General features: G+C 47.3%; 1 protein-coding gene across 1 annotated transcript in view; it reads left to right on the forward strand.

Moving 5' to 3' along the window:
* Nucleotides 1-11,434, forward strand: part of PPP1R14D (protein phosphatase 1 regulatory inhibitor subunit 14D) — a 39,709-nt gene that overhangs the window by 11,398 nt on the left and 16,877 nt on the right. Inside the window, exon 3 of the mRNA XM_032174124.2 lies at nt 3,030-3,308. Within this exon, the coding sequence (XP_032030015.1) occupies nt 3,054-3,308 (255 nt within the window). The 5' untranslated portion in view covers nt 3,030-3,053. The remainder of the gene's footprint in view (nt 1-3,029; nt 3,309-11,434) is intronic.

The raw sequence follows: 11,434 nt of genomic DNA on the forward strand, positions 1-11,434 counted from the left end.
GCGCCTGGCCTTTGTTTAGTTTTTATAGAGACAAGGTCTCACTATGTTGATCAGGCTGGTCTTGAACTCCTGGCTTCAAGCAATCTTCTCGCCTCAGCCTCCCAAAGTGCTGGGATCACAGGTGTGACCCACTGTGCCCATCCTGTGTCTCTTGAATAACCACTGAGCATAATGTTTGGCCTACCAGGGGAGCTCATAAAATCTTTGTTAAATGAGTAAGTAAATAAATGAACAAAACACAGTGACTCTTCTCATCTAGTTTCTTTTCCTGAAAGGGCTCTCCCGGCCAGGCGCGGTGGCTCACGCTTGTAATCCCAGCACTTTGGGAGGCCGAGGTGGGCGGATCACGAGGTCAGGAGATCAAGACCAAGGTGAAACTCCGTCTCTACTAAAAATACAAAAAATTAGCCGGGCGTGGTGGCAGGCGCCTGTAGTCCCAGCTACTCGGAGAGTCTGAGGCAGGAGAATGGCGTGAACCCGGGAGGCGGAGCTTGCAGTGAGCCAAGATCGCGCCACTGCACTCCAGCCTGGGTGACAGAGCAAGACTCCGTCTCAAAAAAAAAAAAAAGAAAGGGCTCTGAAACCCTTCAGAAGATAGGAAACAGAAGAGGCAGGGAACTATCATAATAATGCCTCCTGGCCACAGAAGTGACAGCTGAGTCGACAAGATGCATCCTAGAGGCCCCCCTCCTCCTACTCAGGAAGAGAGCCACACTGATGAAAGCCCAGGCACTGGCCACCAGAGCCTGGCCAGGAAGGCAGGGACAGTGGGGAGGTAAATAAAGAACAGGAATGAATGTCTACTGACAGGGACTCTGTTTCGGATGCCATGCTAAATGTTTACATGCGTCATCTCATTTTATCTTCCCAACAAGCCCAATCTGCAGATGTGAAAACAGACTATGAGATTTGGCCAAGGATTATAAAACCAATGCAGGGCAAAGCTGAGTTGAACTCAGATTGTCAGCCTTCTTCCAAAGCCTGGGATTTTCCTGGCTGCCATCTTAGCTTCCAGCCCCTCAAACACCTCCCTCACCTTCTTAAGTGAGGGCCTAAAATTTCATCATTAAACTGTCATCCATTCGCCTTTTTCCTTTTTTGAGACAGGATCTTGCTCTGCGCCCATGCTTAAGTGCAGTGTTGCCATTGTAGCTCACTGTAGCCTTGAACTCCTGGGCTGAAGTGATTTTCCCACCTTCCAAGCAGCTAGGATGACAGGTGTGCACCACCATATCTGAGCAATCTTCCTTTTCATTTTTTACTTTTTTTTTTTTTTTGAGACGGAGTCTTGCTTTGTCACCCAGGCTGGAGTGCAGTGGCACGATCTCGGCTCACTGCAACCTCCACCTCCTGGGCCCAGGCGATTCTTCTGCCTCAGCCTCCTGAATAGTTGGGGCTACACACATGCACCACCACGCCCGGCTAATTTTTGTATTTTTAGTAGAGATGGGGTTTCGCCATGTTGGCCAGGCTGATCTCAAACTCCTGACCTCAAGTCATCTGTCCGCCTCAGCCTCCCAAAGTGCTGGGATTACAGTCATGAGCCACCGTGCCTGGCCCATTGTTTACATTTTTTTAATGGAGACAAGATCTCACTATTTTGCCCAGCCTGGTCTTGAACTACTGGCCTCAAGCGATCTTCCCGCCTGGGTCTCCCAAAGCAGCTAATTTTTCTATTATTATTATTATTTTTTTGGTAGAGATGGAATTTCACCATGTTGCCCAGGCTGGTCCTGAACTCCTGAGCACAAGCAATCCACCCGCCTCGGCCTCCCAGAGTGCTGGGATTACAGGCGTGAGCCACCATGCCTGGCCCCATTTTTTAAAAATTACAGGCTGGGCGAGGTGGCTCATGCCTGTAATCCCAGCACTTTGGGAGGCCGAGGTGGGTGGATCATGAGGTCAGGCATTTGAGACCAGCCTGGGCAACATAGTGAAACTTCGTCTCTACTAAAAATACAAAAAATTATCCAGGCATGGTGGCAGGCGCCTGTAATCCCAGCTTCTTGGGAGGCTGAGGCAGGAGAATTGCTTGAACCTGGGAGGCGGAGGTTGCAGTGAGCCAAGATCGCACCATTGCCCTCCAACCTGGGTGACAATGCGAGACTCCATCTCAAGAAAAAAAATTACAGTGTTCTTCTGTCACTTTTTTTTAAAAAGTTTAGAAATTTTCATTACAAAAGACTAAACAAAAATACCCTGCCTTAGAATGCAAGTACATATGCCTGGAAGTATTAGTCCCTGACACCTGTGTATAAGTTAGGTCTGCAGGTTTCCTGTGTGTCAGGAAATACATGAATCAGGGGAGGGTCACGTGGTAATAAACATGGCTTCCTAAGCAGGGGGAGTGGGCATGGTAGACAAGTCTTGATAAATTTGTCTTTACAAGCAGATAAACTGCCTTTATAGGCCAGGCTGATAGCAGTTTACATTCGGACACACCCAGACACTGGGGGCACTGGTCCCATGGGAGCCATGGATAACTGACCTCCAACTCTACCAGCTGGGACTCTGCCCCCAGTAGTGCTACGCTCTGAGTAAGAATCCCTGCCAGCCAGGGACCCTGCTTCTGCGGAATCTGACCACAGCTTCTCAGACCCCAGAGCGGATGTAGCCCCAGGAAGGTGGGATACACAGGGATCTCAGGTGAGAACAACTCAGGTCCCGTTCCAGAGCTGGCCATAGAGCAGCGATTGGAGCCCTGTACCCTTCAGGACCCCAGGGCCCTTTCCTCCTCCCGGGGCATGGCAGCCTCTTGACCTTTGCTCATCTGCAGTTTATGCCACTTTGGGCCCTAGAAGCTGCAGAAAGGGAGGCTGGGGCATGGCTCTGGAGTGCTACTCACTGGCTGGCAGTGAGGAGCCAGGAGACTGGCATTCCCAGCACCAAAGTCCTATTGATCTTTGCCCTTGCCCCTCCCTGGGAGCCTTGGCCCTCCTCCTGCCTTCATTCTTCTCTGCTGGCCTCTCCTGTTCTCTGTCTCCTCACTTCCCTCCATGGCCCTGCTCTGAACTGGTGGTTTTTTCCAGCTCCTTGCCCAGACCAATCCTTCCATGCTGTCTTCAAGCCCTGCTTCCTGCACATCTCCCAGCCCAGACGGGGAGAACCCACGTAAGAAGGTCCACTGGGCTTCTGGGAGGAGGAGGACATCATCCACAGACTCAGAGTCCAAGTCCCACCCGGACTCCTCCAAGATACCCAGGTCCCGGAGACCCAGCCGCCTGACAGTGAAGTATGACCGGGGCCAGGTCCAGCGCTGGCTGGAGATGGAGCAATGGGTGGATGCTCAAGTTCAGGAGCTCTTCCAGGTGGGTAGCACAGCGGAGAGTGGGAGGAGATAGGGGGCCTGGGGCCCACCCAGGGCACTGAGACCTTCACAGGAGCTGGAGGGCTGATGTGAGGTGCTTCCGTGAAGAGAAAGCTTTTGTAACTGCTGAAAGAAAGAAGCATCGGTTTGAAGTGCAGAAGTCTGCCTCCCTCTAGGCTTGGCTGTGCCTCTAATGCTCTTTGTGATCTGGAGAAGGTCTTTTAACATCCCTAATCTATAATAGGGCTGTTAGTGCCTGTTATATCTCCTTTATAGGCCTTTCTGAGGCTCAAGCGAGACAATAGAAGGGAAAATGCTTGGTCACACTATTTTTCAAAATTTTATATCTTTTTTTTTTTTTTTTTTGAGACGGAGTCTTGCTCTGTCGCCCAGGCTGGAGTGCAGTGGCGCAATCTCAGCTCACTGCAAGCTCTGCCTCCCGGGTTCACGCCATTCTCCTGCCTCAGCCTCTCCGAGTAGCTGGGACTACAGGCGCCCGCCACCACGCCCGGCTAATTTTTTGTATTTTTAGTAGAGACGGGGTTTCACCGTGGTCTCGATCTCCTGACCTCGTGATCCGCCCTTCTTGGTCTCCCAAAGTGCTGGGATTACAAGCGTGAGCCACTGCGCCCGGCGAATTTTATATCTTTATTTACTCCCATCCTCAATGCACATACATGTCCAGAGCTACATTTTCTTTTCTTTTCTTTTTTTTTCTTTCTTTCTTTCTTTTTTTTTTTGTTTGTTTTTGAGACAAAGTCTTGCCCTGTTGCACAGGCTGGAATGCAGTAGTTCAATCTCAGCTCACTGCTCTGCCTGCTGGGTTCAAGCCATCCTCCCACTTCAACCTCCTGAGTAGCTGGGACTACAGGTGTGCACCACCACGCCTGGCAAATTTTTTTGTATTTTTTTTGTAGAGACAGCTTTTCACCATGTTGCCCAGGCTGGTCTTGAACTCCTGTGCTCAAACAGTCTGCCTGCCTCGGCCTATCAAAGTGCTGGGATTACAGGTGTGCACCACCATGCCCAGCCTAGAGCTACATTTTCCAATTCTGTAGCCATCAGCCATGTGTAGCTGTCTGACTTTAAATGAGTTATAATTAAATAAAATTATTCAGTTCCCCAGTCACATGGGCCACATTTCTTTTTTCTTTTTCTTTTTTTCTTTCTTTTTTTTTTTTTTTGAGACCAAGTCTTACTCTGTCACCCAGCCTGGAGTACAATGGCGTGATCTTGGCTCACTGCAACCTCTGCCTCCCAAGTTCAAGCAATTCTCCTGCCTCAGCCTCCCGAGTAGCTGGGATTACAGGCATGCACCACCGTGCCTGACTAATTTTGTATTTTTAGTAGAGATGGGGTTTCTCCATGTTGGTCAGGCTGGTCTCGAACTCCCAACCTCAGGTGATCCGCCCACCTCAGCCTCCCAAAGTGCTGGGATTACAGGCGTGAGCCACCGCACCCAGCCAACATGGGCCACATTTCAAGTGTTAAATAGCCCCATGTGGCTAGTGACTACTATGTTGTCAGCACAAATATAGAACATTTTCGTTATTTCAGAATGGACAGTGCAGAACTAGAATGTTAAGAGTAACCAAAGTTGAATGCTAATACCAGGACCTAAGCAATCTTTGACCCTGGCTCTGACTAACACTCTTCAACTCCATTCTGGGAAAAGGACAGATCTTGGTCCCTGGTCACTGGAAATGGCACTTTCTTACTTACATACCTTCAAACCTGGATTCTAGAGAGGTAACAACTGCTGTTCCAGCAATAAGAATAACATTCTGAACACTTAACTACGTGCTAGGCACAATGCCAGGCACTGGCATGCATTCTTTCATTTAATCCTCCCCACAACTCCATTAAACAGATACTGTTTTTCTTTTTTTATAGAGATGAGATCTTGCTATGTTGCCCAGGTTGGTCTTGAACTCCTGGGCTCGAACGATCCTCCAATCTTGGCTTCTCAAAGTGCTGGGATTATAGGTGTGAGCCACCATGCCTGGCCAGCAGGTACTGCTTTATAGCTGAGGGAATGGAGGTTTACAGATGTTGAGTAACTTGCCCAAGGTCACACAACTAGGAAGCCTTAGGACCAGGTGTGGAGCCTGGCCATTTATTTGAGCAGCCAATGGTTCTCCACACCTGAAATACTTAAGAAAAAAAACAGATACCCCGGCTCCTCCTCAACTGAATTTAAATCTACTACAGTGGAGTCCAGATACTGGGCATTTTTTATAAGCTCCACAATTGGTTCTAATGTGTGGCTTGGCTAAGAACCATAGGCCAAGCTAGCCAGGAGTTCAAAATATATTGTCCTTGTTTCTCTTTCTTGTTGACTCAGATCCTATCTTTTTGGGGCAGCAGGGCCCTATAATTCCTGTGGGTAAGGGTTATCAGCAGTCCTAGGGTTGCAGGTGGTGAAGAATGATTGATGTGACCCAGTCTATCTCAAAACTAACTGGGTCATGTGTCAGTTTGGTCAAGGTGTTGACTAAAGATGCAGCATCCCAAGCATCTACCTCCCAAGCCCACTCACTGAGGGTGGGGAGACCCCTTGGAGCTGGGAGGCAAACTATCTTGGCCTGTGTCTGCTCTGACCTTGCAGGACATATCCACTACTCTTCCCTAATTCCAGCACTGTCCACTGGATCAGTTTCAATTTCAGATTGTTTATTGTGCACTTGCATACAGTCTCAAATTTCTGACACTCCAGGGCAAATCCTTCCAGGCATCAAAGAAAGACAGTAGCTAAAGAACCTTGTTTTGCAAGATGAAAGTGGAGGGCTGGAGGCTGTACAGTAATAAGCCTGTAACACAGAAAGCAAGACATGTGGGAGGAGCGCTCCCAGGCAATGACTGGAATAAAATGCCTGGCCTGTGACTGCCATGGTAATTGTCCAAAGGTGCCAGGTGGCAGTTTCTCTCCCAATCCCTGCTCTTTTCAGCAGGAAGCAGTCAAGTGGCTGGGGAAGCCCCAGGTGGTTGGTCATCTTGGGCAGAGGTCAAGACAGCACAGTCTCCAGCCTTACTCTGCTCCATTCCAGTTTATGGAGAGCCCCTGCCCACCCACCAGGGCTCTACCCCAGACACCCACCTTAGACGGCAGCAGTGGGAAAGCATATAAGGATGCAACATTTTACTTGTTTAGTATCTTGGGACCAATCTTCCTTTGTTGGAGGGCCCTACCTCTTCTCCCTGGATGTGCAGCCTGGTGTGGGGTCTTCGGAGGAGCCAAGTCTGGGGACGCAGACTTGGGGTCCTAGAGCTCCTGTTGTCCGGAGGTAGAGCATGATTTGCCTTCTAAGTAGGGACTTAAACACGCATGAGTTTCTTCTATTTTATGGAGACCCTTGCCCAACATGCACCCCTTTTGTTACCATCACCTCTATTTCTTTTCTTTTCTTTTCTTTTCTTTTTTTTGAGACAGAGTTTCACTCTTGTTGCCCAGGCTGGAATACAATGGCACGAACTCGGCTCACTGCAACCTCCGCCTCCCAGGTTCAAGTGATTCTCCTACCTCAGCTTTTCAAGTAGCTGGGATTACAGGCGCCCACCGCCACACCTGGCTAATTTTTTGTATTTTTTAGTAGAGATGGGGTTTCACCATGTTGGCCAGTCTGGTCTCCAACTACTGACTTCAGGTAACCCACCCGCCTCAGCCTCCCAAAGTGCTGGGATTACAGGAATGAGCCACCGCGCCTGGCCTGGCATCCCCCATTTCTTGTCACTTTAGAGCCAAACTCCTTAAAGGACTTGTCCACACTCACAGCCTTATTTACTTTTTCCCTGCCTGTCATCAGTCAATCCACTGGAATCCGGCTTCTGTTTCCACCACTCTGTTGAGAGCTCCGGCCAAGGTCACCAGTCACTGCCTTGGGGGTAAATCTAATGTTCACATTAGCAAGGGACACTGTTGACCATCCCAGAGTTTTGAAACATTCCTTTCCTGTAGCTTCCTTTTTGATATAGTAACATTTTAAAATTAATAATTCTATTAAGCTTTTGACTTAAAAAAAGTATTGTCAGCTGGGCGCAGTGGCTCATGCCTATAATCCCAGCACTTTGGGAGGCTGAGGTGGGCAAATTGCCTGAGTCTAAGAGTTCGAGATTAGCATAGGTAATATGGTGAAACCCTGTCCAAAAAAATACAAACAATTAGCAGGGTGTGGTGGTGTGTGCCTGTGGTCCCAACCACTTTGGAGGCTGAGGTGGGAGGATTGCTTCAGCCTGGGAGGTCAAGGCTGCAGTGAGCCATGATTGTGCCACTACACTCCAGCCTGGGTGACAAAGCAAGACCCTATCTCAAAAAAAAAAAAAAAAAGTATTGTCAATGAATGTGTGAAACAAACATTTGTGTTTAACTTGATTGCCTCTATAAGAAAAGGAAAGAAAATTGTTGGTTCATCTGAGCCTTATTTCATTGCTGGTCTCCCTAGTGGAGAGGTCAGGAGTAAGGGCCCTGGGTATGGAGAGGAGGTAAGAAAGGGAGTCAAATCAGGCAGCAGCTTCCAGGAAACCACCCTACGTGACATAGAGTCACACGTTTCACACTTGTTCATCTCAGTAGGGGTTGTTTTATATACCTACTTATGTTCTGAGAGTTCAAAAATTATTTGAGGGCAAGAGTATTTGGACTGTGATGTGAGCCCATATTCTCAACACCAGATTGCAGTAGTAGTCCTTTTTTTTTTTTAATAGAGATGGAGTCTTGCTATGTTGTCCAGGCTCGTCTTTAACTCCTGGGCTCAAGCAATCTTCCCACCTTGGCCTCCCAAAGTGCTGGGATTACAGGGGTGAGCCACTGCACCCAGTCTGCAGTGGCAGTCTTGTACTCAGTAATACACATACATTATATTCAATATATAGTCATGCCCTGCTTAACCACAGGGATACATTCTGTGAAATGCTACATTGTTAAGCAATTTCATCATTGTGCAAACATCATAGAGTGTATGTACACAAACCTAGATGGTATAGCCTACCACACATGTAGGCTATATGGTGTAGCTATTATTCCTGGGCTACAAACCTGTACAGCAGGTTACTGTACTGAATACTGCAGGCAGCTGTAATATAATGCTAAGTATTTATATATCTAAACATAGAAAAGGTATAGTAAAAATATGGTAGAAAAGATTTTAAATGGCACGACTATATAGGTCAGTTAGTATGAACAGAGCTTGCAGGACTGGAAGTTGTTCTGGATGAGTCGGTGAGTGAATGGTGAGTGAATGTGAGGGCCTAGGACATTACTGTAGATTTTATAAACACTGTACACTTAGGCTACACTAAGTTCTTTTTTTCCTGCTGGGTACAATGGCTCATAACTGTAATCCCAGCACTTGAGAGGCCGAGGCAGGAGGATTGCTTGAGCCCAGGAGTTCAGGACCAGCCTGGGCAACATAGTGGGACCCCACTCTACAAAAAAAAATTTTTTTAATTAGCCAGGGGCCAGGTGCAGTGGCTCATGCCTGTAATCCCAGCACTTTGGGTGGCCGAAGTGGACGGATCACCTGAGGTCAGGAGTTAGAGACCAGCCTGGCCAACATGGTAAAACCCCGTCTCTACTAAAAATACAAAATTAACCAGGCATGGTGGTGGCCACCTGTAATCCCAGCAACTTGGGAGGCTGAGGCAGGAGAATCGCTTGAACCCAGGAGACAGAGGTTGCAGTAAGCCAAGATTGCACCATTGCACTCCAGCCTGGGCAACAAGGGCAAAACTCTGTAAAAAAAAAAAAAAAAAAAATTAGTCGGCTATGGTGGTGTGCACCTGTAGTCCCAGCTACTTGAGAGGCTGAGGTAGGAGGATTGCTTGAGCCCAGGAGGTTGAGGCTGTGGTAAGCCATGATTGTGCCACTGCACTGCAGCCTAGGTGACAGAATGAGACCTTATCTCAAAAACAAAAACAAAAACAAAAAAACACTCCACAAAACAACAACAAACAAAAACAAAAAAACACTCCACAAAACAACAATAACAACAAAATGTCTTTTTAAGTTTTAAAAAACTGGTCTTGAGGCCAGGCATGGTGGCTCACGCCTGTAATCCCAGCACTTTGGGAGGCCAAGGCGGGTGGATCATCTGAGGTTGGGAATTTGAGACCAGCCTGACCAACATGGCGAGACCCCGTCTCTACTAAAAAAATGCAAAAATTAGCAGGACATGGTGGTAGGCACCTGTAATCCCAGCTTCTCGGGAGGCTGAGGCAGGAGAATCACTTGAACCCGGGAGGCAGAGTTTGCAGTGAGCTGAGATCACGCCATTGCACTCCAGCCTGGGCAACAAGAGTGAAACTCCATCCCCCCAAAAAAAAAAAATCTGGTTTTGAACTCCTGACTTCAAGCGATCCTCCTGCTGTGGACTTTCAAAGTGTTGGGATCGGCAGGGCACGGTGGCTCACGCCTGTAATCCCAGCACTTTGGGAGGCCGAGGCGGGTGGATCACGAAGTCAGGAGATGGAGACCATCCTGGCTAAGACGGTGAAACCACGTCTCTACTAAAAATACAAAAAATTAGCCAGGCGTGGTGGCAGGCACCTGTAGTCCCAGCTACTCAGGAGGCTGAGGCAGGAGAATGGCGTGAACCTGGGAGGCAGAGCTTACAGTGAGCCGAGACTGCACCACTGCACTCCAGCCTGGGCGACACAGTGAGACTCCGTCTCAAAAAAAAAAAAAAAAATCAAAGTGTTGGGATTATAGGCATGAACCACCATAACCAGCTGCTACACTAAATTTATAAAAATATTTTTTTCTTTCTTTTCTTTCCTTTTTTTTTTTTTTGAGACAAGGTCTCACTATGTTTCCCAGGCTGGTCTCGAACTTCTGGGCTCAAGCAATCTGCCTGCCTTGTCCTCCCAAAGTACTGGGATTACAGGCATGAGCCACTGTGCCCAGCGTATAATTTTTTTTTTCTTTCTTCAGTAATAAGCTAACTTCAGATTACTGTAACTTTTTTACTTTATAAACTTAATTTTTTTTTTTTTTTAAATAGAGATGGGGTCTGCCATGTTGCCCAGGCTGTTCTCGAACTCCTGGACTCAAGCAATCCTCCCACCTCAGCCTTCCAAAGTGCTGGGATTACAGGTGTGAGCCACTACACCCGGCCCTAAACTTTTTAATTTTTTAACTTTTTGACTGTTTTGTAATAACACTTAGTCTAAAACACAAACACATTTTACAGTTGTACAGAAATATTTTCTTTCTTTATATGCTTATTCTACAAGCTTTTTTTTTAGACAAGGTCTCACTTTGTTACCCAGGCTGGAGTGCAGTGGCACGAATATGGCTCACTGCAGCCTTGACCTCCTGGGTTCAAGTGATTCTCCTACCTCAGCCTCCCAAATAGCTGGGACTACAGGCGCACACGACCACGCCTGGCTAATTTTTGTATTTTTTGTAGAGATGGGGTTTCACCATGTTGACCAGGCTGGAGCTTTGTTCTATTTTTAAAATTTTTAATTTTTTTTAACTTTTTGAACTTTTTTTTTAACCGAATACATAAGCACATACATTAGCCTTAATAGGGTCAGGCTCATCAATATCACTATCTTCCACCTCCACTTCTTGTGCCACTGGAAGGTCTTTAGGGGCAATAACAGGCATGCAGCTGTCATCTCCAACAGTGCCTTCTTCTGGAATACCTCCTGAGGAATCTCCCTGTGACTGTTTTACAGTAACTTTTTTGTTTGTTTAGTGAGTAGAAGAACACCCTAAAATAATGATAAAAAGTATAGTATAGTAAACACATAAACTAATATAGTTATTTATTATCATTATATGTATTCTGTACTGTGCGTAATTGTATGTGCTATACATTTATACAACTGCAGTACAGTAGATTTGTTTACACCAGCATCACAAATATGTAACTAATGCCTTGCACTATGACATTATGACGGCTACAATGTCACAAGGCAATAGGAAATTTTCAGCTTCGGCCGGGCGCGGTGGCTCACGCTTGTAATCCCAGCACTTTGGGAGGCCGAGGTGGGCGGATCACGAGGTCAGGAGATCGAGACCACGGTGAAACCCCGTCTCTACTAAAAAATACAAAAAATTAGCCGGACGTGGTGGCGGGCGCCTGTAGTCCCAGCTACTCGGAGAGGCTGAGGCAGGAGAATGGC

Source organism: Hylobates moloch, unplaced genomic scaffold, assembly GCF_009828535.3.
Source record: "Hylobates moloch isolate HMO894 unplaced genomic scaffold, HMol_V3 SCAFFOLD_14, whole genome shotgun sequence".
Lineage (NCBI taxonomy): Eukaryota > Metazoa > Chordata > Mammalia > Primates > Hylobatidae > Hylobates > Hylobates moloch.